General features: G+C 49.8%; 11 protein-coding genes across 11 annotated transcripts; 6 read left to right on the forward strand and 5 right to left on the reverse strand.

Moving 5' to 3' along the window:
- Positions 1 to 40: 40 nt before the first annotated feature.
- Positions 41 to 1,687, forward strand: MIND_00464800 (uncharacterized protein; the record flags this gene model as incomplete). Its single annotated transcript, XM_037361458.1, has 10 exons — positions 41 to 268; positions 317 to 501; positions 554 to 622; positions 668 to 792; positions 841 to 917; positions 967 to 1,034; positions 1,082 to 1,304; positions 1,344 to 1,413; positions 1,464 to 1,550; positions 1,596 to 1,687. 10 exons carry the CDS (start codon positions 41 to 43, stop codon positions 1,685 to 1,687), a joined length of 1,224 nt encoding a protein of 407 aa, XP_037221750.1.
- A 187-nt stretch (positions 1,688 to 1,874) lies between these two features.
- On the forward strand, positions 1,875 to 4,295 carry MIND_00464900 (uncharacterized protein; the record flags this gene model as incomplete). The annotated part of the gene is made up of 3 exons (XM_037361459.1): positions 1,875 to 2,093; positions 2,144 to 2,570; positions 2,623 to 4,295. 3 exons carry the CDS (start codon positions 1,875 to 1,877, stop codon positions 4,293 to 4,295), a joined length of 2,319 nt encoding a protein of 772 aa, XP_037221751.1.
- A 1,632-nt stretch (positions 4,296 to 5,927) lies between these two features.
- On the reverse strand, positions 5,928 to 6,673 carry MIND_00465000 (Transport protein particle complex subunit; the record flags this gene model as incomplete). Its single annotated transcript, XM_037361460.1, has 5 exons — positions 6,448 to 6,673; positions 6,318 to 6,399; positions 6,206 to 6,267; positions 6,073 to 6,158; positions 5,928 to 6,020 (listed from the first exon to the last, which is right to left on the reverse strand). Exons 1-5 carry the CDS (start codon positions 6,656 to 6,658, stop codon positions 5,928 to 5,930), a joined length of 534 nt encoding a protein of 177 aa, XP_037221752.1. The 5' UTR covers positions 6,659 to 6,673.
- A 1,107-nt stretch (positions 6,674 to 7,780) lies between these two features.
- On the forward strand, positions 7,781 to 8,426 carry MIND_00465100 (uncharacterized protein; the record flags this gene model as incomplete). The annotated part of the gene is made up of 3 exons (XM_037361461.1): positions 7,781 to 7,904; positions 7,966 to 8,212; positions 8,267 to 8,426. 3 exons carry the CDS (start codon positions 7,781 to 7,783, stop codon positions 8,424 to 8,426), a joined length of 531 nt encoding a protein of 176 aa, XP_037221753.1.
- A 69-nt stretch (positions 8,427 to 8,495) lies between these two features.
- Positions 8,496 to 9,061, forward strand: MIND_00465200 (SNARE complex subunit; the record flags this gene model as incomplete). Its single annotated transcript, XM_037361462.1, has 4 exons — positions 8,496 to 8,506; positions 8,566 to 8,740; positions 8,800 to 8,856; positions 8,906 to 9,061. 4 exons carry the CDS (start codon positions 8,496 to 8,498, stop codon positions 9,059 to 9,061), a joined length of 399 nt encoding a protein of 132 aa, XP_037221754.1.
- Positions 9,062 to 9,119: 58 nt separating this feature from the next.
- Positions 9,120 to 11,164, reverse strand: MIND_00465300 (Cysteine proteinase; the record flags this gene model as incomplete). Its single annotated transcript, XM_037361463.1, has 11 exons — positions 9,120 to 9,290; positions 9,343 to 9,429; positions 9,479 to 9,619; positions 9,670 to 10,084; positions 10,133 to 10,191; positions 10,240 to 10,283; positions 10,335 to 10,379; positions 10,425 to 10,454; positions 10,501 to 10,582; positions 10,636 to 10,916; positions 10,963 to 11,164. 11 exons carry the CDS (start codon positions 11,162 to 11,164, stop codon positions 9,120 to 9,122), a joined length of 1,557 nt encoding a protein of 518 aa, XP_037221755.1.
- Positions 11,165 to 15,067: 3,903 nt separating this feature from the next.
- MIND_00465400 (uncharacterized protein) lies at positions 15,068 to 15,999 on the reverse strand (the record flags this gene model as incomplete). The annotated part of the gene is made up of 3 exons (XM_037361464.1): positions 15,068 to 15,175; positions 15,222 to 15,571; positions 15,618 to 15,999. 3 exons carry the CDS (start codon positions 15,997 to 15,999, stop codon positions 15,068 to 15,070), a joined length of 840 nt encoding a protein of 279 aa, XP_037221756.1.
- A 97-nt stretch (positions 16,000 to 16,096) lies between these two features.
- MIND_00465500 (uncharacterized protein) lies at positions 16,097 to 17,968 on the reverse strand (the record flags this gene model as incomplete). Its single annotated transcript, XM_037361465.1, has 7 exons — positions 16,097 to 16,585; positions 16,640 to 17,004; positions 17,058 to 17,292; positions 17,340 to 17,388; positions 17,438 to 17,493; positions 17,549 to 17,690; positions 17,745 to 17,968. 7 exons carry the CDS (start codon positions 17,966 to 17,968, stop codon positions 16,097 to 16,099), a joined length of 1,560 nt encoding a protein of 519 aa, XP_037221757.1.
- Positions 17,969 to 18,138: 170 nt separating this feature from the next.
- On the forward strand, positions 18,139 to 18,756 carry MIND_00465600 (Adenylate kinase isoenzyme 6-like protein; the record flags this gene model as incomplete). The annotated part of the gene is made up of 3 exons (XM_037361466.1): positions 18,139 to 18,327; positions 18,372 to 18,517; positions 18,564 to 18,756. The coding sequence occupies 3 exons, from the start codon at positions 18,139 to 18,141 to the stop codon at positions 18,754 to 18,756; spliced, it is 528 nt and encodes a 175-aa protein (XP_037221758.1).
- A 20-nt stretch (positions 18,757 to 18,776) lies between these two features.
- Positions 18,777 to 19,940, reverse strand: MIND_00465700 (uncharacterized protein; the record flags this gene model as incomplete). The annotated part of the gene is made up of 7 exons (XM_037361467.1): positions 19,911 to 19,940; positions 19,716 to 19,857; positions 19,265 to 19,669; positions 19,155 to 19,214; positions 19,082 to 19,108; positions 18,975 to 19,029; positions 18,777 to 18,927 (listed from the first exon to the last, which is right to left on the reverse strand). Exons 1-7 carry the CDS (start codon positions 19,923 to 19,925, stop codon positions 18,777 to 18,779), a joined length of 855 nt encoding a protein of 284 aa, XP_037221759.1. The 5' UTR covers positions 19,926 to 19,940.
- Positions 19,941 to 19,989: 49 nt separating this feature from the next.
- MIND_00465800 (CYCLIN domain-containing protein) lies at positions 19,990 to 21,143 on the forward strand (the record flags this gene model as incomplete). The annotated part of the gene is made up of 4 exons (XM_037361468.1): positions 19,990 to 20,121; positions 20,169 to 20,362; positions 20,411 to 20,603; positions 20,649 to 21,143. 4 exons carry the CDS (start codon positions 19,990 to 19,992, stop codon positions 21,141 to 21,143), a joined length of 1,014 nt encoding a protein of 337 aa, XP_037221760.1.
- Positions 21,144 to 21,732: the final 589 nt, after the last annotated feature.

Genomic DNA, 21,732 nt, shown 5'->3' on the forward strand with positions numbered 1-21,732 from the left:
TTTGCAGGACGACTGTACTGCGCCCACACTCCTTCGTGCTATGGCTGCCCACGAATTGAAATCAGACTATGAGGACTCATTCTCCGCTCCTTACGCCCGCCACCAAACATTCACCATTGATCCACAAGAGCATTCACGCGACCCCTCTTATCCACCCAAACCTACTTTCACCTCCAAGACTCAGGAAGACGCCCATGACTTAACTCCTGTCGCTTACCCACCCGCACCACCCGAACGCGCCATAGCTGGGGAAGGATTCTGGCAAAAGGTGTGTTGCTTCCGACCATCGGTTCACTCGGTCTGATTTCAGTTACAGATCCTACCCGAGTCGATGGCATGTCGGCTGTATGTCCTCACGGTTCTAATAGAGACGACGGTCGACTTGGGAATCGAAGGAGAGCTTCTTATTCAAATCAATAAGAGCTCGATAGGTGGAGATGCGCAGGACCGGGTTGCTGCAAACAAAATGCCGGTCTATCTGAGCATTTTCGCTCTAGCTCAGTCCGTCAATTTTTTTGCTCTGCTCCTTACGCATAGCTGATTCTTTCAATAGCGTCTTCCAGTTTGTGATGGCAGTGGATGCCGTCTACGCACGAAATACACTGCAATTCCTTTGCCTCACGTACGTCACCTTTGCTCTTTACTACTCGGTCTCACTTGACCGCAGAATATTTAATGCACTCTTCCTCGTGTACGCCGTCATCCAAATTGGAGAAATCCGCCAATTAGATGTTGCCTCAACGGCCACCTCGAAACTCCCTGTGACTACTCTAACAGCGATAATACCCTGCGGTTCTTGACTTTCCCCATTCTTTTTTATTCTTGACTGACTCGCCCCAGTTATTGCTCTCGCCGAAATATCTTATATTGCTCTTGGGTACAAGATATATCACGAGTTCGGTTGGAAAGTTTACAAGGTACACTTCTTGTCCATTTTTGTCACCACCAAGTTGAAATGCTTTCCAGTTCCTCGGCGCAGACCGTCGAATCAAGAAGCTATACGCTGACTATCAAATCTACGAGTGTCTCGTCAAGTATGGTCTAGTTCCTCGTCGATCTGTTTGGCTGATTTGTGAAACAGATTTGACGTTTTCTTCTGGGTTGGATTCAGTGTTCAGTTCATCTGGCTCGTGCTCCTCGACCATGATTGGGAATACTACGTCACTTGCGCGGCATTGCCTCTATCGCTTGTCCTACTGGTGGAGGGACACCTCGCCGCTAGACACGAGAACAAAGTCATGATGTCCACCTTCATCTCAGGCTGCTCTGCAGCCATGATTTATTTCGTCTACAAGGCAGGTCATGTCACCCGCCGTAAACATTGGCACTGATTCTTTCCTAAGTTGGCCAAAGTCCTGAGGTATCGAGCCACAGATGACTATAAACTAGTGTGGAAAACCCTCACTGTATTTTGTGCGTTGGAATTCGCTTCCCCCATCTCGTCGAGCTAACCGTTGATTTAGCCGTCATTGCTATATTACTACTGGCGGCTTCCATCGTCTATTCGGTGATCGTTTTCCGAAACTTTGGACGTGGGTTAAAAGATGCTCGTAAGCCTTCATTTCTTTCTTGTTTGCAGTGCTAAGCACAACCAGTCACACGGAAGAGCTTGGGTCCAGGCCCATTTAGTTCCCAACAGCACCGACGAGCTGCCAGCATGAACCCAAATCGCATGAGCATTGACTGAGACTTTGTACTTACCCACTATCTACACTAGTTTTATTAGAGTATTTGTGTATTTTTTACCAACACGCTATAAGCTGGACTTTTTTTATTTCTTGATGCGATCAAGAATGACGTCCTGTATTTTTTTGACATGCCTCCCTTGTGCCAACTTTCTCCACCCTTCTTGACGCCCACCACCACCTTCCTCCATGTCCGTAACATCTCCAGAATCCTCTGGGTTTACTCCCCGACGGGAGTTTCTACGCGATAACATCGCGCATGTTCCCAGCTCATTTTCATTACTTGCATTTGCGGGAGCAAACTCACTCAAATTATTCTCATTTCCACTCCCTGTGCTCACAGCTATTCGACGCCTGCTCGACCACCTCGAACTTGTTACCAATGTTAGAGAGGACATTACCAATCAGGTATATAAAACACGTTTCGCAGATCGCAATTACGTCTTAATGGTTTTCAGGTTTGCGAGTACTCCCTTGGTGGCCGACCTTGGGCTAGTCCAAAGAGCACCCACACTGAAAGAGTAATAGTTCAGATACTGGCAGTCATATACGAGCATGGCTACCAATATTTGTCCACAATCGACTATGGCCGCGAGGCAGACGATAAACTAGCGCTTGCCTTCGCGCGTCCCGTACCTCGTGTTCCCGCCTCCCTGTCGCCTGTCGAATCTCCTATTCCTACATCCATTTCGTCAAACAGACAAGGACGCCGAATACCTTTCGCCCTCTCTTTCACCTCACAAACCACACTTCGCGTCATCGCTCCACCACTTCATTCAACTCCTGCTATTCTTCAAGCCGTTCGCGGTGCCTGGCCTCGTGGTGTAGTAGGGGAGAAGAAAGTTGCCGATAATTGCTTCGAGTTCAAGCTCAAGGGCTATAAATGTGGGTGTTACAGAGAAAATAACTCCAATGGTATTGCTTACTTTTGCTGTAGGGTTTCACGAGGACACATTTGCCGCCGATTCATTGCGACATATTCTGGCCCTTCTATCGTCTTTGGATGCACATTCGTTCTCACTAGTGGCCTCCATTTCATTGACTGGCCGATCTCGCGTCAAAGATCTCTGGGTGTTTACTGGTCCTTCTTCTTCTGTTGACTCTCTTCCCGATTCCCCCGCGCCGTCTATTCTCAACGGGTCCAATGCGGATTTCCGACGCGTGGCAACTGCTACGTCCCAGATGGCTAATTCACCTTCGGGCCAAAGCCAGCAGTCGCTTCATCATCGACGACTGGCCACAGATCCTTCGCCTTCCACTACTGTTCCACTCGCGCAAGCATCACATAACCGCTCAGCGACTGAAAGCCCGCCTAATGCTTCATCACGTGCTGCAGCTGCTCGACAATCTCTTCTGCGTAAACCAGCACCACGAGCGCAAGTTCCCATCTCAGTTCATGACACGGATAATCCAATGCCTGAACCGGAGCCTTTGCGCGCTCAACTATCATCTTCCAGCGGAGAACAATTCGACAACCGAACACGAGCTCCTGATGTGTTATATACTTCGCCCTCGTTGCAGAATTCTCCTCCAAAGGAAGAGCCTTTCCCTTTGCTATTGCCCAAAGCCGATTCTCGGTCTCAAACACCTTCCAGCCACGGAAAAAGAAGCAGTGGTGACGCAGTCCCGTCTCTGGGCTCTGGTTCACACTCTCCATCTCCTTTGCCATCGCCACCACTCGTGGTGACTCCTCCTCTCGAAGATCTCCACGACAGCCCTGCTGAAACGCCGCCTATCCTCAGCCCAAACGCCTTTCGTGATTCGACTCTTTCAAGTGCAACGGACTCCACATATGATATGCCCATTCCCATCAAATGGACTGGTCTTGGGCGTGACTCTTCGTTGGATGAGCGGGAGTCAATGGGCCCTACGCTGCCCGGAGGTTGGCAACCAACGCCCATCGACGAAAAGCCAGAGGACTTGGAGGAGAGCTTCCAGGATAGTCTGCTTACGCCAGATATCCAAGAGGTACCTGTGCGGGTCAACTCGCCTGAGCCTCAGTCGCCCGATCTTGAGCTAAGGAAAAGTGAGGCCGGGCTTGTCGGGTTGATCGCAGCCAGCGAAAGCTCAAAGCCTACGAACGAGGGCAAGGGATGGGTCGTTGTTGATGTTGAAGGAGAAGGCGAAGATAAGGTAGTCGCATCGCCACCAGCGTTGTCTCCGACACCACCAAAAGCAGCCAGCGCACCTTCCGAAACTCCCGGCTCCAGTGGTGCAAATACGCCAACGCCAATATCGCCTGCAGCCAAGGCTATCGCTATCGTGGATGCTATCGAGTCGAAGAACAATAACAAATCTACTCCTGCGTCGTTGGCGTCATCAAAAGCCAAATCCCCAGAGGGTGGAGTGAAGAAATTCTTTTCTTTAGGACGGAAGAACTCGACTACTGCCACGCCTTCTCAGCAGCCACCACCGAGTCCTATCCCGAATAAAGCCGGCGTAAGCGAAAATGATACCAAGCGTGCGATTGAACTGGTTCGGGATGCTAGTGACGCCAGCAAAATGAACCAGAAGAAGAAGAATACCAAACCAAGTCTGCGCCAGCGATTACGTCTGGCGGGTACTCCAGAAGCATCGCGGAATGAGGACAAACGCCGCAGTTTGAATTAATGGACTGGATGGATCTGATACCTTAATTGCTGTTCATCTGCGCTCGATCTACTTACCCACTACTTACTACTACTACTTACCACTCTTTCCTTTCAGCGGACTCGTTGTACTTATTTTCGTTCATGACCTTACGACCCTAGTGTACTACTACCCAAAAAAAAACAATGTGATTGGTTTCAAACTGGGTTTATACATAAGGAATGAAAGAGCTACATACGGGGCGATTCATTTAGAAAAAGTCCACCGCACGGCAAAAAGAAAAGCGGAGCGTTAGTTCAGTGAGTTACACGGAGCCTCGACCTCGCGAGGATAAATTAATCGACATCCACTTTGTTCTTCAACCAGCATTCCAGTTGGGGGTGAGTTGTGAGTTGTGTTCAAATGGCGATTGGGCCGCGGGCGGTGACGCGCGAAGCGAAGTTACGGGGGCCAAGTTCATCTGCGCCAGAGGGAGGGCCATGGGGCTGGCGGGAAACGATGCTCTTGTTCAAAGCGATAGTGACTGCTTTGACGGCCTCCTTGGAGATGGGGAGCTCAATGGACGAAGATGAGTGGGGGGTGGTGGGCGGGGAGTTGGTTGCTGCCGAGTCAGAAGAGCTGGTTGAATAGCCGTCGTCATCGAACGAGTTGTCGATAGCGACAACCGGCAAGGCAGTCTGGACAGTAGCGGTGGTGCTGTTGATGCTGAGGCCCTGAGGACGGGCCTTGGTCGGGGGAGGAGAAGTGCTCTTCTTACGAAGCACCGAGTTGTTGTTTCCTCCACGACGCCAGTTGGAAGCCGATTCAGACTTTGAAACGGCGGCTGGGGCGGAACTGTTGGTGTTGTTACTGCCGCCCAAGGAAGTTCCACCGGAAATGACAGTTGTGGTGGGCTCGGCTGGGAAATGGCCAATAAAGCCGGGAGCAAAGGCAGGAGCGCGGATTCCGAATTTGCCATCGATGGCTGCGGTCATTGGCGTACCACCCATAGATGGGACACGAAAGTCAAAGGAGGCAGTTGGACCAGCTGTTGCCGGAGGGTTGAAGTTGGGGCGACGAGCACTCTGGGGTTGATTCTGAGCAGCGAGAAGTTGGGCTTGGTACTGCTGAGCTTGGAGTGCCTATCGGACCTTTTTTTTCAGCAAGTGAAACAAAAGGGAAGAAGCAGAAAAAACAAGGGAAATTGAGGTCAACTCACCTGCATGCGCATGATCTCGATTTGCATCATTTGCATTTGGAGAGCTTGGGCCTGAGCATGCTGGGGGTAGGCGGGACTGAAAGGTGCGCTCTGTTGGCGAAGGAAACCGGGGCCATCGACAGCCGCAGTCATGGGCATTGCCCGATTGGGATATTGAGTGAGGTTGTCTTGTTCGGGGTACTGCTGGATGTGGGGAATGTTGAAGGTAGCTCCAGGGGCAGCAGTGTGAGGAATGGCAGCAGAGCGAACTCCGCCAGTGCGGAGGCCAGAAAGCAGGGCGGCACGAGGGTTGGAGGAGGTATTAACGGACATGGTTCAAGATAGAATAGTGGGGTAGAGAATGAGATGAGAAAGATGAAGAGAGAAAGGGTTGGCAAGGAAGAGGTAGGAAAGAGAGAAAGCACAGCACATGTCATCAGTCAAGTCGTGATTACAACTAGCTAGGCCCACTATGTCTACAAGTGTTTCTTTGCGCTGGCTCTTACACGGGTATCAAATATAGAACTACGTATGGGAGTATGGGCAGTATGAAAGGGATTCAGCATCGTCTAGATAAAGTCAAAAACTCCAATTCTGACAAAAAAAAAAAAATTGGCGTACCTTGACATATAACTCCCAAACATCGACGAAGAAGGACTTGATCCCATCGTCGTTCTTACCCTCATGCAAAAGTACAAATTTCATGTCTGATTCTCCTCAGCAAAGACGAGGAAGAGCTTATCACCATACGCACTGCCAGGAGTGATAAAAGCGGAAACCGTCCATTCGTTGAACTTGTCGACAGATTTGAGATACCTATTCAGCTTTCAAGCATTGAGTTGCTACTACTTTCTTTCACTTCGTACATGGCATTTTGGGTCTTCATAAGGTCTTCGATTACATCCAGTGAAGCATTAGCGATCATTTGAATAACATGTCGGTCCTGGCCTGCATCGACGCTGAGGCAACCGATAAAGCCTGTAGACAGTGACTAACCGCCTCCGACACGGGAATGTCCACCAGATTGTTGCCCCGAGCTCGACGCGCCAGATAATGCAGTCAGAGTTCCCGCAAACGCAGAAGTTGACCAATTAGGCAGATTTGACGAAAGGGGCGAAGTGGGATTCTGAACAGGCTTTGCGGAGAAGTGGGTGAGACTATATAGAGGCGTGTCCGATGGCGACAATAGAAACAAGTGGTGGGACATGGTCAAGTTTGGATTATAGTATTCGGTCGTGACTGTCACGCGTTTGTGACAAGTTTGAACTCTCTCTTCTCAGTTCTTCATCGACAGCTCGCTTGAATTACCGCAAACGCTACCCAAGAAACTCTTCGCCAAATGCATTCAAACTCCCCGAATCGTTATCGTCCACTCAATTTTCACTATGTTTGCCGACAATAACCATAGCATCCGCTCCCCTTTCTGCTCGAACTCATGCTGGTTTGCTCTACTGCAGTCCGGGTCAATAGGCTTGCTCTCTTCCACCGCAGCTATTTGTTGAAAAGTAGCCTGGGCCTTCAGCTCCATAACAAAGAAACCGTTCCCGTTGCTCGCGATCGTGGTTTCTTTTAATTAACTCCCTTGGCAATTAAATCCCAGTCTTGATTTTTATCACATCGTGAAGATCCACTGGCCGCCGTGTTTCCTTCAAAAACCCTCGATGAAGGATCGAGCTATTGATCATGCCACGCTTCCTCGCTACTCTGACTCTAGTGCTTTCCACGTTCGCGTCGTCTTTCGGACAAGATCTTCTGCGCTTGCGAAGTAACCAGACAACCAGAGTCAAACCATTTGGCATTATTCCTGGGCTGCTAGCTTCCCCAGCGAACTATATCGCAGCACGTGCTGACAGCTCAGGTTGTCCTATTGGAGGAATTGCTTGTTCTGACGCAGGTGAGGCGCACATTTTATAGCGATCGACGCTCATCTTGTGCTTAGATGGATGGTATATGCTTTTGGAGACCTATTCACTTTAATGACTGTTTCAAAGTTGCCCAACTGCCTATAGATGTTGCTCAGGCGGCGGTTGTTGCCAGTTGACCGAAGCGTGTGTTACTGTGAGCAATTTTGTTCCCAGATCTTTCGCAATGCGCACTCAATCGAGAGTTTAGGTGGACGGAATCAAAGGCTGCTGCCCGGTTGGGAGAATATGCACCGCTCGTGAGTCTGGGCTATGTGTTTCAATCAGCGAGTAGTCTGAATATTGCCACAGCACACTCAACCCACTCTTCCTCGCAGACCGCCACAACAACCTCCAAATATACCGCATTGACGAGTCTTCCGAGCCCTTCCGCCGTCACTCATGATGTCGCCGTCAATTTCTCCGCGATGACTTTCTCAGGCAAGTGGCAGACTGCCAACTCGTCTTGTGGGGGCGAAACCCCCTCTAAAGTAGTGTTGTCGGATGGCCAAACAACTTCCCAATTCGGCACGGCGTCGTACTCTTTTCACGGTGGGTAGGCCTTTATTGCTCTGGTTTCTTTACCTCAAGCACAATCTCTCTCTCTCTCCAGGTTCTGCTGTCTTTCTCAAGATGTCCGCTATCAATGCCGACTACGCGATTATTCTTGACGGTGCCACGACTGAATATGGGGGGCTCGGTAGAATTGGAGATGCTGCTCTCCCTCCGAACTGCACCTTCGGATGGTGGCGCGACAACTTGGACTCGACCTTGCATGATATCCGAATCACGGTCTATGGAACGGGAAACGCAACCAATAAAATTAAGCAGCCTTGGACTGTAGAGTTCCATAGCTTAGTGTCTGTCTTCTTTTTGTTTTGGGTTATTTGCTCTTTCCTAAACTAACCTCGCAGCATCACACGATCTGGCGCAAGCAGCTCAACGAGTCGGGGTGCTTCACCAACTACGTCAGGACCAGCTGGCGACAAGCCGTCTACCGCAGATGGATTGAAGGATGCCAATAAGCATCTTGTTTTCCTTGCGCTCGTTTTATTGGCAGTTGTCCATACTTAGCGTATGAGTTCATGAGAATTACGATGTGACACGTTGACATACGCGATTTGACCAAAAACCACCAGCGGTATGGCACAAAGGTACGGCAAGTGGAGGCTCCAGCAAAGCAATTCTCTCATCCCTCAGACTCGCAAAACAGAAGGGCCCCGTCATCGTATTCCCGTTCTTCCCTGCTTGGTCCAACCCCGCCGGCTTCGGGGCGGTCATCGCCCTATAACTACGAGCCAACCGGCCAACGATTTGCAGACGACCTCGAGGGTCAGAATGACGAGGCTTTGGAAGGGTTGAGTGCAAAGGTCAAGCTACTCAAGGATGTGCGTGAGTTGCCTCCAGCATTGTCTTGCTTTACTGAGCAAGTCCCTTTTCTTGCTAGATCACTGTCGGTATCGGTAATGAGGTCCGGGAGTCGACAAAACAACTGAGCGAAATGGTGTGTCTATTACTACAGGCTTGGTAGTCTCTTCTCTGACAAGAAACAGAACGACGCTTTCGCAGAAACGGGGTCAATACTGAGTGGGACATTCAGACGGATGAACAACATGGCTGCAAGACAAGGGTGTCGCTGGCTATGGTACATTGTCTTTCTCGTCATTGTGTTCTGGTTCTTCCTTGTTGTGTGGTGGTTTCGTCGGTGACGGCCGCCTTACGCTGCTCGCCAGTCGAATTGTGTGGCAATTATTGGATGTACAAATTCTAATACTCGGTCCGCAAAGTCGCGTTTCCAATTTCCCAAATCATTCTGCGTCGTAGATACGGGATGTCTTTTTGCGAGAAATTGAATGGCTCTGCCCCTCGAGAAAGCGATTCCAAGAATTGACAAGTGAAGACACCGCAGTCATAACCGTTTTCTTGCTGGGGTATATCCTATCGTTATTTCAGCTCAGTATCAAATTCTGACCAAGACTGGGCGACAAACCGGAGACGTATAATCCACCCAACCTGTAAAGTCGAATGGGGCTTTCTTCTTATTGCGGTGCTCTTGGTCAACATATTCCCGCAGATGCTACATTAGACTGGTCAACATGATGCCCACAAACGCTCATTGTGTGTACCTTATAAACAGACGGACGGTCGTCACCAAGGCTGTCATACGACTCGATTCGCTTTTGTCTGAAGTTGATGGCAGCGGCGGTCCAGTGCAAATTGGCGTGGTTGACTGGAATTAGGATGACATCTTTGCTGAAAAGATCCAACTAGAGCAACATATCGTTAGCCTCCTCAACCTCGGATACTATGGGCTCACTTTTTTGGTCCACTTTGAAAGCCGCCCCTTCTCATAACCCTCCTTCACAAGCTTAGGCCAGAAGAAGGTACTGAAGTAGTGAACAGCCAACACGTTCTTGGGCCCATTTGGAGAATTCTCTTTCGCCCCCTCAGATCGACCCAAAACAAGAGCTCCATAAAAGTTGATGATCTCGTCATTGAGCCAAAGGGCAGGCTTGAGCCGCGCAATGTCCTGGCTTGCAACTTGCTCTCGCGCATACTTAGAGATAACGCCCGATTTTTTCAATAAAGCGTCGACCTGAGCATCTGCATCTGAAGGTAGACTAGATGGGAGCGTTGGTGCACGAAGCCTCTTCTCAAGCTCAATGTCCTTGATTTGACGACGGTACCGCACTTCCTTCATATGAGGTGTGTGGGGCGGAGGAGGCCGAGGTCTAATGAGCGTAAGAAGATGCAAGGTTAAGAGTTCAATTACTACGCACTCGTTAAGAGTAGCCCGTGCTTTTTCTAATATTCTCCGCAGAAATGCGCTATCGTCCACCTGAACTATCCTTTAAACGGCGCCAGACATGGTTGAAATGGACTGGACCTCAACTGATTCGCTTCTCTTGCCATCTCTTGGAAACACCCTGGCTGCTTGGCGATGAGCCATGCTGGGAGCGGTCGAGAGCTATCACAACTTACTTGACTCCATATATCGTTGTATCTGCAACTGCTTCCTCATGAGCCCTGGAAGACGCTCAGCCCATGTCAAGCCCAAGTCTGAGCTGTTACCTCTGAAAGTCGGAAAATCGGCGCTGTAGCCTGGAAGCGGTCAATAACGTTACAAGGGAAATTCGAATCTACTTGCCTTTCTCTTTCTGGAGAACATAGATCTGCTTCAGGGTGTCCTCCCGTCTTACAGCTTTTGTCGCTTCCACCTTGGCCTTATGCTAACGAACCGCCATTGAGCTTGCCACCTGAGGAAGTAAACACGGCGACATACCTGGTCCTCAAAAATGTGTTTCCTCCTCTTGGGACGGTGTTGTTTCAGCCACAGTTTCTTCTGGAGCTCTCTGTCCACTTGGGGGTAGTACGACTTGGTCACTGACGTCGAAGGCCACCCAATAGACGGGCTGGGTTTCAGCACTGGTGTTTGGCTCGGTGTAGTCTCAGTTTCGGCATCGGTAGGACTGGAAGTTGAAGGAGCAGAAGTGGATGGGGGAGCAGCAGCGGACGACATAGAAGAATGGGTAGACGCAGCCCTGGAAACATGCGTAGGTAGCGCTGATTCTGGTGAGTGACGCGTATTGAGATTGGAAAATCATCGCACAGGGCTGGGGGAAAATAGTGTCGCGAACGAGCTCAACAGTGTTAACGGCGAAAACCCAGCCAGTTTGGACATGTGTCCTCCAGCGATCCCCTAGAGTGCCACTTTCGGAGCTGCCCATCGACAACCGTGCGTGTTTGCGGACTGGGGGGGAGAGCGAGTCGTCGCCAGGTCGTTTCCGAGTGCTTGGTCCAGCTTGAGGCATAAGAAGAGGGTGTCACACTTGTCACCTGTCATGATTTCACATCTAAAAAACTAAAATACGTTCAAGATAATCAATGCCACATCTCTCCCGCCTCCCAAGTACCCCAGTCAGACGACAACTCACGGAGAGCCTCGTAGTCTTCAATTCCCGCGCTATTTGCAAGGGCCAAACTAAGTGCAGCCACTGCCTTCTCCGATCTCGATGACGGTGCGGTGGCTCTATATGGTAATGATTCGGAGGAAGACGATGCTGGAGAGAGCCGTGGTGCAACATGCGAGTACTCGTCGTCTGATGGATATATAGAGGAGCTAGAGTCGCATGTTACTCCAGGGGATGAACAGCGGGTAACGCGTGTTATTTCGTCAACCGAGCAAGCACGTTGGGAGAATGGCGGGGTCGAATTGCCCGCAAATATTTGAATCTCGTCTTCTTCGTCTGAATGCTCTGGATAAACAAGTGATCTCCGACGACCACGAGGTTGTGTTTCCTTCATAGCGTTGCCCCGGGAACGCTCGTAAAGCTGCATACTGTGGACCCACGACTCGCCACTCTCCTCAACACTCCTTCTAAGTGACCAGAAGGCTTCGGATCGCAGGCGAGAAAGTTCGGAAGGATCTGGTTCGTGGACTGCTTCAATGGGTCGACCCTTGTGGTCCTTCTTCTTCTTGGGAAAAAGATGGAATTGTGTCGGACTCGTCGCAAATGTAGGTTTGGGTGCAATGGGACTGGAGTGAAAGCCCAACTCGACATCCATTGCCTCTGAATCGTCCTGCATGGACGGCAATGAGGATGCCACTCGCCGTCTGAAACACATCCAACACACCGATATGTTCCGTCGTCTTCTTTTTCCCCGCCTCCAATTGTCTACATCCAATCTCTGTGAGGAAGCAAGTTCAGGTTGAGCCCTCTTGGCGGCAGTTCGCCAGGCGTCAGCTGGAGAGCGACGGGGCAACGAATGAGATTTTCTATGGTGTTTGAGCGTCGACATTGGACGAGTTAAGCAAAGAGGCGATTATTCACGTGCGTCATAGTCACACAAAAATATCCTTCTTTCTAAACCACCACCGCCACTCGCCCTGCCCCACTCTCCAAACGATAAAATATGACTCGCTCCGCCAATTCAGACACTGAACAACTCGACCTAGTCCGGATCTCCATCATTCTCAGCAGAGTTCAAGGTAACGCGGCGGGTTAGACAATGCTTACCGCTTCCAGTAAGCACGGCCCCACCATGCTCAATCTATCCTTCAAGAAGCTAGTATATTCGTCATCGCTTCCCGCCGTTGTCAAAACGTGTTTCAATTCGGCGCATATGTTCATTGTCAAAGGCGTAGAAAGCATGTATTCACCTGAAACTCTCGATTAGCCAGGCTTTTGTGATCAGCAAAACACCTACGGCCCGCTGATTCTGTCGACAGCAAACGCAGCAGTCCCTTGCATATCGTAGGACAGACCAGCAATGCGAGCGGTTCTTGGTCGTCAGTATAATGTCGTTTGACGATCAACAATAATGTCTCGGTCAGATATCGCCACGCCTCAGCACAGTACAATGGGCCACAGAGGGATGAAGCTTGGTCAATATAATGTGAGAATGCGGCTAAATCGCGGTCAGGTGATGCTGCTACACAACCTATTGATGGGACTCGCCAGCAATGTACACCTCCGAAGACGACCTTGACATAGCTATCCCCCACAGTGTTTCTCGTTGTTGGTCTTGTTTAGCAGCAGCGGATGCTATAAAGACGGTATCTCCCAGAATTTCGTACGCAACCCGGGACGCTGAATTGATGGAAAGAAACTCAATCACCGCCAACAATAAAGCAGACGCTGGTTGCTTCGGGACGCTATTGACTGATTTACTCTGCCAAATGATGGTCAGAAAATTGAGAGTGGCTCGGACAAGCCCGAGGCTGTCGACATCCCAGGTAACTTGGGGATTTCTAGTCGACAGAGATCATTAGCCGCTGTCAATGAGTATTGACGAGCGCACGCGGAGACAAAATTGGGGACTAAGATCAAACCTAAGAGAAATCACTTTTGCGGTCACTTCCATCGCGCCGAATTCCACATACGTTCGTTCAAACGCGCCGAGAAACGTAAAGTGATGTCCTGCTGGATCTGTACCAGACAGAGCTCAAGAGTCTCGGGATCTAATAGGCTGAGTGCTTCCAAAACCAAATCACCGACTAGGGAAGATGTAAGACGCGCCAAAGAGAATAACATGACTGACCAATTACTTGTGCCGGTCTTGGTTCAAGGAGAACAAAGAGACTCAGAAAGACCTTGCCGAAGTCCAATACGATCCAATCCTGGCCCTCTAAGGAATTGTTCAGCAGGTACTCAATCGATTTTATACCGCATGAGCAAGCATGCGTAATGATCGTCGGGGACGGCGGCGGGGAAACTGATGCTGTGGTAAGTGAAAGCACTATGTGGTGCAGTACTCGCTATGCATAGTCAATTCTGATCAGGGTCGTCATTGGTACGTACCAAGATTGCGACGCTAGATGCAGGGGTGGTCTGTATAGTTTCTGGACCCTCGGTAAACCGAAGCCACATAGAAGTCTGGTGTTGAATAGAATGGCCTCTGAGTTGAAAAAAAAACGAAACAAACGGACCAAGTAGAGGATAGTTTCAGAGCCGACCATTCGATGATCATCCCAAACCTCCCAACACCAGGCAACAACGTCTGCCCAACTTAGAATGAGATTGATAGGGCCATCAATGCTTTCAAGAGGGTGAACGAGCTGGAGCATTGATATAGTTTCTTTCGGATGTATAACCTCTTGAACGACGCGAAGGAGACGGCTAAGTGTATGCGGGCGCATTTGAATTCGACGACCAGCAGATCGAGATTGGTGGTGAACCGTCTTGAAACAATTAAATTCAGAACCAAAAGCAAAGACAAGGAATATTGACCGAAAATAAACAAATAATCATCGCCAAGTTGAGACGCTCCTGGACAGCCAGCCGATCGCCTGCAATACTGGTAGAGAACCCCGACGGTTCGCTGTGAAGAAGATAACGTTCAAGAGTCTCGGAGAGTTTGGGCGGTACGCTATTCTTGTTTCGGCGGTTGAGATCTGGCCCAAGAACAACAGCCGCAAATATAAGACGCAATGCGAGGCGTTTTGTGGCAGATGAGGCCTCTTCAGATGCTATTACAGACGAGACTGAGCCCCATTCAACTATTGATGTAGTTAAGCGTATGAGTATGGCGGTATAACAAGCCTACCAGGCAGTTGAGCTGCAGCCCGAAGACCGTCTTCTTCCCTTCCAGGTACTAATGTCGGGTTAAGGCTGTCCAAGGAGAGACCACTCGCTAATGACACAATGGTATCGCCCATTTTGGCGAGGATCGCGTCGACCCAACAGACCACAGCTCCAGAAGAATGGTGGATTCCTTGAGCCGCGATCCGATGAAACACCTTCCGCTGTTGAAAGAGCGTTGCAAGAAAGCGATGATCAACTGCCTTTATATGAGCATTATCCAGAAAACAAAAAAAGAACCCACCCAACGCCCCAAATTCAACCAGTCGCCGACGAGTGGTTTCTGTCGGTTGAATATCTTGGACGATATGCTGACAACAGTTCAAGAAGGTTAGCAATTCGTTCGAGGCTTGTGAAATGATATTTTGCAAGCGCATATCCTGGTAAGGTAAGCTCTGGAAGCGAAAGAACTGCGGTTTACTTGGGAGAGGATCTCAGGCCGAGGAAGAACTAAACCATTTATTCGGGCAATGGTATCAAGAATAGAATGCGGGGGAGATTCAGACACGGAATCAGGCACGAATTTGGTTGCGAGAGTATGCTCAGACTCGGACTCGGACTCTGTCTCGCTCGACGACATGAAGGGATTGGACAAGAGGCGTTGATCCCGGATCAAAACTACATCTCGGCAAGCTATAACCCTTCGATCGACTTGAGAAACACGGTCATGTCTTCTTTACATTGTAACGCCTCTTCGCTCCGTGAAAATAACCCTGCAAATACCTCCTCCGACTCGGCTGTCTGGAACCAAATCAGCTTATGCTGTGAGAGAAATAATGGGACATACCGTCACATCGAAGAACTGAAGGTCTTGCCAGTCCTCATCTTCCTCAGCATGGATTACAGCGAGCATTTCTCGACGCGCAGTGGAGAGACCGCCTAGAGCTTGTGCACCCCCACCTTTGTCTTCAGACTTTCTAGCCGTCACATGGACTTCACGAACATCTCCAGTTGATTTTCGCTCTTTCTTTGGTACTGGGGCAGGAGCAGGTTCATCTGGGTCTGGTGGAGGACCATCATCAGAGTCTGAGTCATTCGGTTGACGCGACCGTTTGTTTTTGCGGGAGATGACATCAAGGTAGGTGAGAGTCGGTCGCATCTGGTGGGTTTCGGCAATAGGATGTAGATGAAGCTGCCCTGAAGGATGGGTAAGAGTGTAGATATGATTGAAAACACAACACACCGTCCCTCATGATTCCGAGCATATAAGTTCCAGGCTGTTCAATTGGCTCGCTCCGCATCCGCACCTCACTCAACCGAGGCTCGTCTGCCCTCCCCTTCGTAGTTATCTCCTGGTTTTTCTCTCGATCGTCTTCTACACGCGCCGCCCCCAGTTCCCTCGCTCGCTCGCCATTCCATACTTCTGCTCGGGTGTCTGCTGGAATATGAACTTCCAGTCGACCAACGACTGGTTTTATTCGCGCTGAGATTCGTTTACCACTAGCAGCTGCAGATGGCGGTACTTGTAAGGCACGAGTAAGTAGAGGAAACTGATGGATTTGAACTTTTGAAGAGAGAGCATTTGAGAATCGGATAGGAATGCGACTGATGACCTCGTCTTCCATGTATGTCACACACGCGTCACACTGAACGAAGGAGGTCAAAAGCGTCAGAAATACATTTTGCAGAAAAATGGTGATGTTACAAAGCGACTACTACTCTTCATACACGCTTTTCATCCAGACTGCTATTCACAGACGGTCTCCTTGCTTCAGATCGCCCGCGTTGCGAAATCAAGTCATTGAAGGGCAATGGAAGGCTCGACCTCCGATCACGAGACATGGCTGGAGTGGGCGACGATGGAGAACGAGAAAACTCCGAGTTCCACGAGGAAGTTGAATCTCTGATTGCACTGGCGTCGCTGAAGGGGTCTTCAGGTACTCCTGGGCGTAACGGGGAAGTCACAAATGGCCCCCGTCGAGCGTAAGGACTGCGGTGATCTGGCCACCAAGAAGATGGATGCTGGAGTAAAGCTTCCTTTTCGTTGCGGCGGACAACGCGGCCGCAGCTGTGGATAACGAGAACGGAGATCACGACTTCATTCAAGGATAGCCAACCACTGAGGTCGAGACAGTTTGGGAATTTGGACGCCAAGACGACGAGGAGGGCGAGAATAAAGGTGGTGACTGTTATTGCTGTTGTGTACAGCAGCTGTGAGAGCATGAAGTAAGATGCGAGCGACAAACGCGGACAAGACACACACACCTCATCCTTCATAACCTGATGGAAGAGTCCCATGGTTGGTATGAACCGAAATATCGAAGTACCCCGCGACACAGTGCTCCTGCCGGAGTCAACCAGTGGCTGCTCCATAATGGGATCGGAAATATCATGACGAGAGAAACCTGATTTGCGAGGATTTGCCGCTTGTTCCTTGTTGCTCATTGCATCCGCCGTCGGCGAAGCCACGTCCAAGGCTGAGAAGTTGCGCGTACTTCCGCGACCAAAGAGCCAGAATCGACGACTAGGCTTGTCGAATTTAACACTCGGAAAATCATCCAGGGTTACCCGCAGAGAGAGACGCCCACGGGCTGCGGGGGACGCTCGCGATTTCCAAACAGCAAAGAAGACTAGGGAAACGTCAATTACCTCGGGCCAGTTCGCACCATAAACAACAACTCACAACAACAAGACAAGAAGAAGGAGTGGGCGAGTTGGACGATAACGTAGGATCGGATGAACTGGGGGTTTCGGTCGGTCGCAGTGCATCCCCCTGAGAGCCTACGCATTCCTTGAATGTTTGCCAGGTGGAATATGAGAAGAGTCGACGAGGCGCCAAAAAAAGCGACCAATACAAGCAGAACGACACGGGAATTGTCCAAGCAGCGGTAGGCCTTCATGCCTAAAACCCCCGACATCTAACGAGTGTCAGAGAGAACAAGGTTGCCTCATTACTTTTTCTTACCAGAGTAATAGATGCTAACCCGGTTGCAGCACCAGCTGTAAAAAGAACGCTACAGATCGTTAAGAACCAGTTGCAGCAATGCTAGATGACCCGCATACGCAGTACACTTGAGACTCGAATAGAAAAATGAAGCAATAACCGGCGCAAGACCGAGCTATGTAAGATCACAGTGAGGGTTGGTTGGTTGGTAGTTGAGAATGAAGACGAACAGAGAGAATCTGGCTCGAAAGAAGCAAATACAACAACGTCCTCCGCTTCAAGTTGGCGCGTCGCAAATAATCAACACAGACGATGATGTTCCGGATAAACAGAGTCGCAATCATAGCCATTACGAGTAGGTTGGTATATGAGCTAGCCATTATATAATCAGATCGTGCGTCGAGAGGAAGTTATCCGCGAGCTCACAAGCGAAGGTCTTGCAGAAAGGCCGTAGTTGCAAGAGTACCGTCCGGTAAGGCCGAGTAAAAGGACTCGGAGGAAGGGCGACCATGGTAGAAGCGATGAGGGTCAGGAATAACAATTGTAGTCGCTATTTCGACCACCAGCTCGTCTGGTATAACGAATTGCGGGGGCGGAGTAATCCGAGGAACCAGCTGGGGAGAAAAGAAAGTGGGTGTCGGGCTAGACATGGTGGTGGGTCTTTCCAGAGAGACCAAAGAGGGTCTGTGAATCAAAGAGCTGGCAAGCCTGGCATGGAGAAGGAAGCGAAGCAAGGGTGGGTTTCTTATGGCCTCGTCCGACAGTCCGTCAGATCAGACATAACAAATTCACACCCACGTCAGTTCATAATTTTTTCTCAATGAACTCCGCTCCCGTCATCGTCATTACAGGCACTCCTGGGACCGGCAAGTCTACTCATGCTCAGCTGCTGGTCGACGAGTCACCTATTCCGCTACAACATATCAACGTTGGCGAATGGGTCAAGGAAAAAGGCTTTTATACCGAGTATGATGAGGAATGGCAAAGCTACACTGTCGATGAAGACAAGGTACGGCAACGCGTCAAATCGCTCAGCAACCAATTCGGCCTCAGCTTCTCGATGAACTTGAACCTATCGTCTCCAAAGGAGGCGTAATACTCGATTGGCACACATGCGAAGCCTACCCAGAAAGATGGCCAGATCTCGTCGTGGTACTGCGATGCGACCATTCACAACTTTGGGAGCGACTCGAAAAGAGGTTTGCTCCGTAGAATGCGTCATTGATACTGCTAACAAATCTACAGGAGCTACCCGCTGAAGAAGATCCAGGAAAACAACGAAGCCGAAATAATGGAAGTGGTTCTCGATGAAGCACGGTCTTCGTATCCGTCTGAGATCGTAGTGGAACTGAAAAGCGAATCCATGGAAGACCTTCAAGCCAATGTCGCGCGAATCGTCGAGTGGATTGCCAACTGGAAAGCTCAGCACTCGAATTAGCGTAGAGGAAAAGTATAATGCTACAATAAAATACGCCAATACAGAAGCAAAAAACTACACAAACCAAAGATAGAGGGAGAAAACTGATTTGCTGCATTAATGGGCACAAATCCTGATCTATTGTCCTTGTTCACCGAGACTACGGTGGTCAGAGTTGAGGTTGCAGTGTAGCTTGGCATTAATCAGAGAATGGTATTCAGAGCGGGAGCAGAACAGACGTCGTTGGGGTGCCTTGGTCGGTCCGGGTGACTGTGGTCTCCGAAATCACCACGACTGCCACAGGTAATGTATCAAGATGCAGACTGAGGTGAAACGAATTGCTTACCTGTTGTAGGAGTGGCTTGAGAGGTCACTGAGCTCGTTAATTAACAATTGGTGGAAGGAGGAGGCGCGCCTACCAGTAACTGTGGGCAGATTCAAAATCCCATTCGACATGGTCAATGTCAGTGTGAAAAGATCTAGCAGTTTGTCAGATTCGCCACCCATCGACTGATGCAAAGATGGTGACCAGGGGAAATGAATGGCGACTCTAGAAGTGGGATGGAAGGTTGAGGTTGCGGGAGGAGGGGATTCGAATCCACACAAGAGCCTGATGGATTTGGGTTCTCAACTTGAACGAGAATTGGCGTTATGGCATAGACGAATCCGGAATTGAAAACAGAAGCTTCGTGAAAGGTAAGGTTATAGTTTCCTTGTTTTAAGCAGCTGGGCACGACAAAATTTAGATGCTTCACAGTCGAGCCGCTCTCTCCTGTGAGGAATGTAGAGTTGTCGACGACAGTGATGTTGGCGTTGGTTTGTGCCGACACAAGGAATATGGTAAGGGACTGGAATCCAGTTGGAAGCCCAGAGCCTGGGAGACGGGCAGCAGCAGGTAGCTTTCCATTTCCACTAACATCGACTGCGATAGGCACTGTGCTGATGATGAGTATATTGGATGAAGGGGACGTGGTACAAACATGTTGCTCCTGCATGTGCAGGACTGTTGGGGCTGGGCGCATCCACAATGGCAAGGCCATTCGTGAATGTTTGTCCATTGATGAAGGCTGATGCTAGCGAAAGAGTGAAGGAACAAAAGAGGGTCAATAAGGCGCAGACCAGCTGTTATAACGTGTCATTAGCTCCACGTAGTAGTTGAGTTGGTTGAAACGCACCCGCCCAAGGGACATCGTCGAGGTCGAGAACGAAGTTATGGTGACCAATCTGCCGTGACGACACATTAATATTGCCTCGATGATCCCGTTATATGAGGCCAGCAGCCAATTCCATAACTGGCGTTTCTCTGCTCAAAATCTGGACCAAATACGCTCCTCTCTTAATGCTGCTGCGGTAGGCGTAATTCGCAACACCTTTGAGGCTGACCAGGTACTTGATACAATAAGTGCATTCTTCTTCGTCTCAGCGGCTCTTAGCCAGGGTCTTCTGCCTCAATCTCTTTCTTGAATCCAGACGAAGAACTATTGCTTGTCCGCCTCTACGCGTCAAAGATTCCTCAACTCTGCGGTTTCTTCAGATTTCCCGAGGAAGTTGAAGCCACAGCAGTCAGTTATCTCAAACGCTTCTATCTCAAAAACACAGTCATGGACTGGCATCCAAAGAATGTCATGTGCGTAGTCTCCATAAGCGAGAATCATAAGGGATAACCGGGTTTCAGGCTCACTGCGTTGTTTCTTGCGACAAAAACGACCAACCACCCTATTGCCCTGGACGCCTATGCAAACAACATTCCCAAAACCACGCCTTCAGATGTTGTCGACTTAGAATTTCTTGTTGCGCAAAGTCTTGGGTTCGAATTTGCGGTATGGCACGCACACAGAGCATTGTGGGGAATATGGTTGGACCTTCAGGTGAGCTAATCAATCAGGACCCAAAAATAAGGCTCATAAGGACAGAGTCTTCCAGACGCACCCCCAGACCGCGCTACTTCTCAAAGAGACGTATATGAAGCTGCACTCAAACACGTCCGAAGTTCGCGTCTATCAGACGCCGAACTCATCTACACCCCTTCCCAAATCGCCCTCGCAGCTTTGTCAATTGCTGACCCAGAACTCGCTTCCGAATGGTCGCACTCCAAGTTCCCCTCAGAGTCCGCTTCAATACCCCATCTAGATAATACGCTAGCTGCTATCCGTGCATTGATCGAAGCTGCCGCCAATCCACAAGATGTCGAGGTTGTTCGGGCAGTTGACTTGCGGCTTAAAATTTGCAAAAACCCAGAAAAGGTGGTCGGAAGCAAAGCCTATCTTGCCAAGAAAGCGGAGGAAGAGAGGAAGGCAGAGGAAAAGAGGACTCGAAAAGCGGCTGATGCACCCCCAACGGAGGGTGATCCTTTTGGTGATGAATTAGCAGGCAGGCTGGTCGACTACGATGACGATGACGACGATTAGTACAAGATGTATCCGTGCAGTATCAACGACATGATCAAGGTCGGTGGGTGATCCTCCCCAGACAAGAATAAGCAACGGCATCTCCGTCTTGGCTGCATATTGACCTCGACAAATCATGGAATTGACATGCGAGGCTTCGAAAGAGCCTGAGCGATTCGGTCTGGCTCACAAGGAATTCAAGAAATAGGATTGCGGCGTGCAGTCAGAAACCTACGATTCAAGAGTGAGTAAACCAAATTGTGGTAATAGTGTCTGTTTCTCTTACAGCATTCACAGTCGAACGGGCACAGGGGGGTATCTGAAGACTTGTAAGCTGTAAAATAGAGACTAGCAGAGACGCGCCTCCGCCTTCATTACTGATTCCCAGTTCATCCTCTTTATATACTGACCACCCTTCTTCCGTCTTTTTCCCTGGAAAAAAAAATTAGACGGCAGGGTTCAAATACGAGATACGCACTAGGTCCGGTGCCCCTGGAGTCCTTGAACTTTTGGATGTCGTCTTTTTTCTCTGGGGGTGGTTTGGTTGACAATGGTGGTTTCGTTTTTTTGATCTCGGGTTTGGGTTTCTTCGAGTCGACTTTAGGCTTCT

This window comes from Mycena indigotica (assembly GCF_014461135.1).
Source record: "Mycena indigotica strain 171206Taipei chromosome Unknown Mind.scaff0004, whole genome shotgun sequence".
Classification (NCBI taxonomy): Eukaryota; Fungi; Basidiomycota; class Agaricomycetes; order Agaricales; family Mycenaceae; genus Mycena; species Mycena indigotica.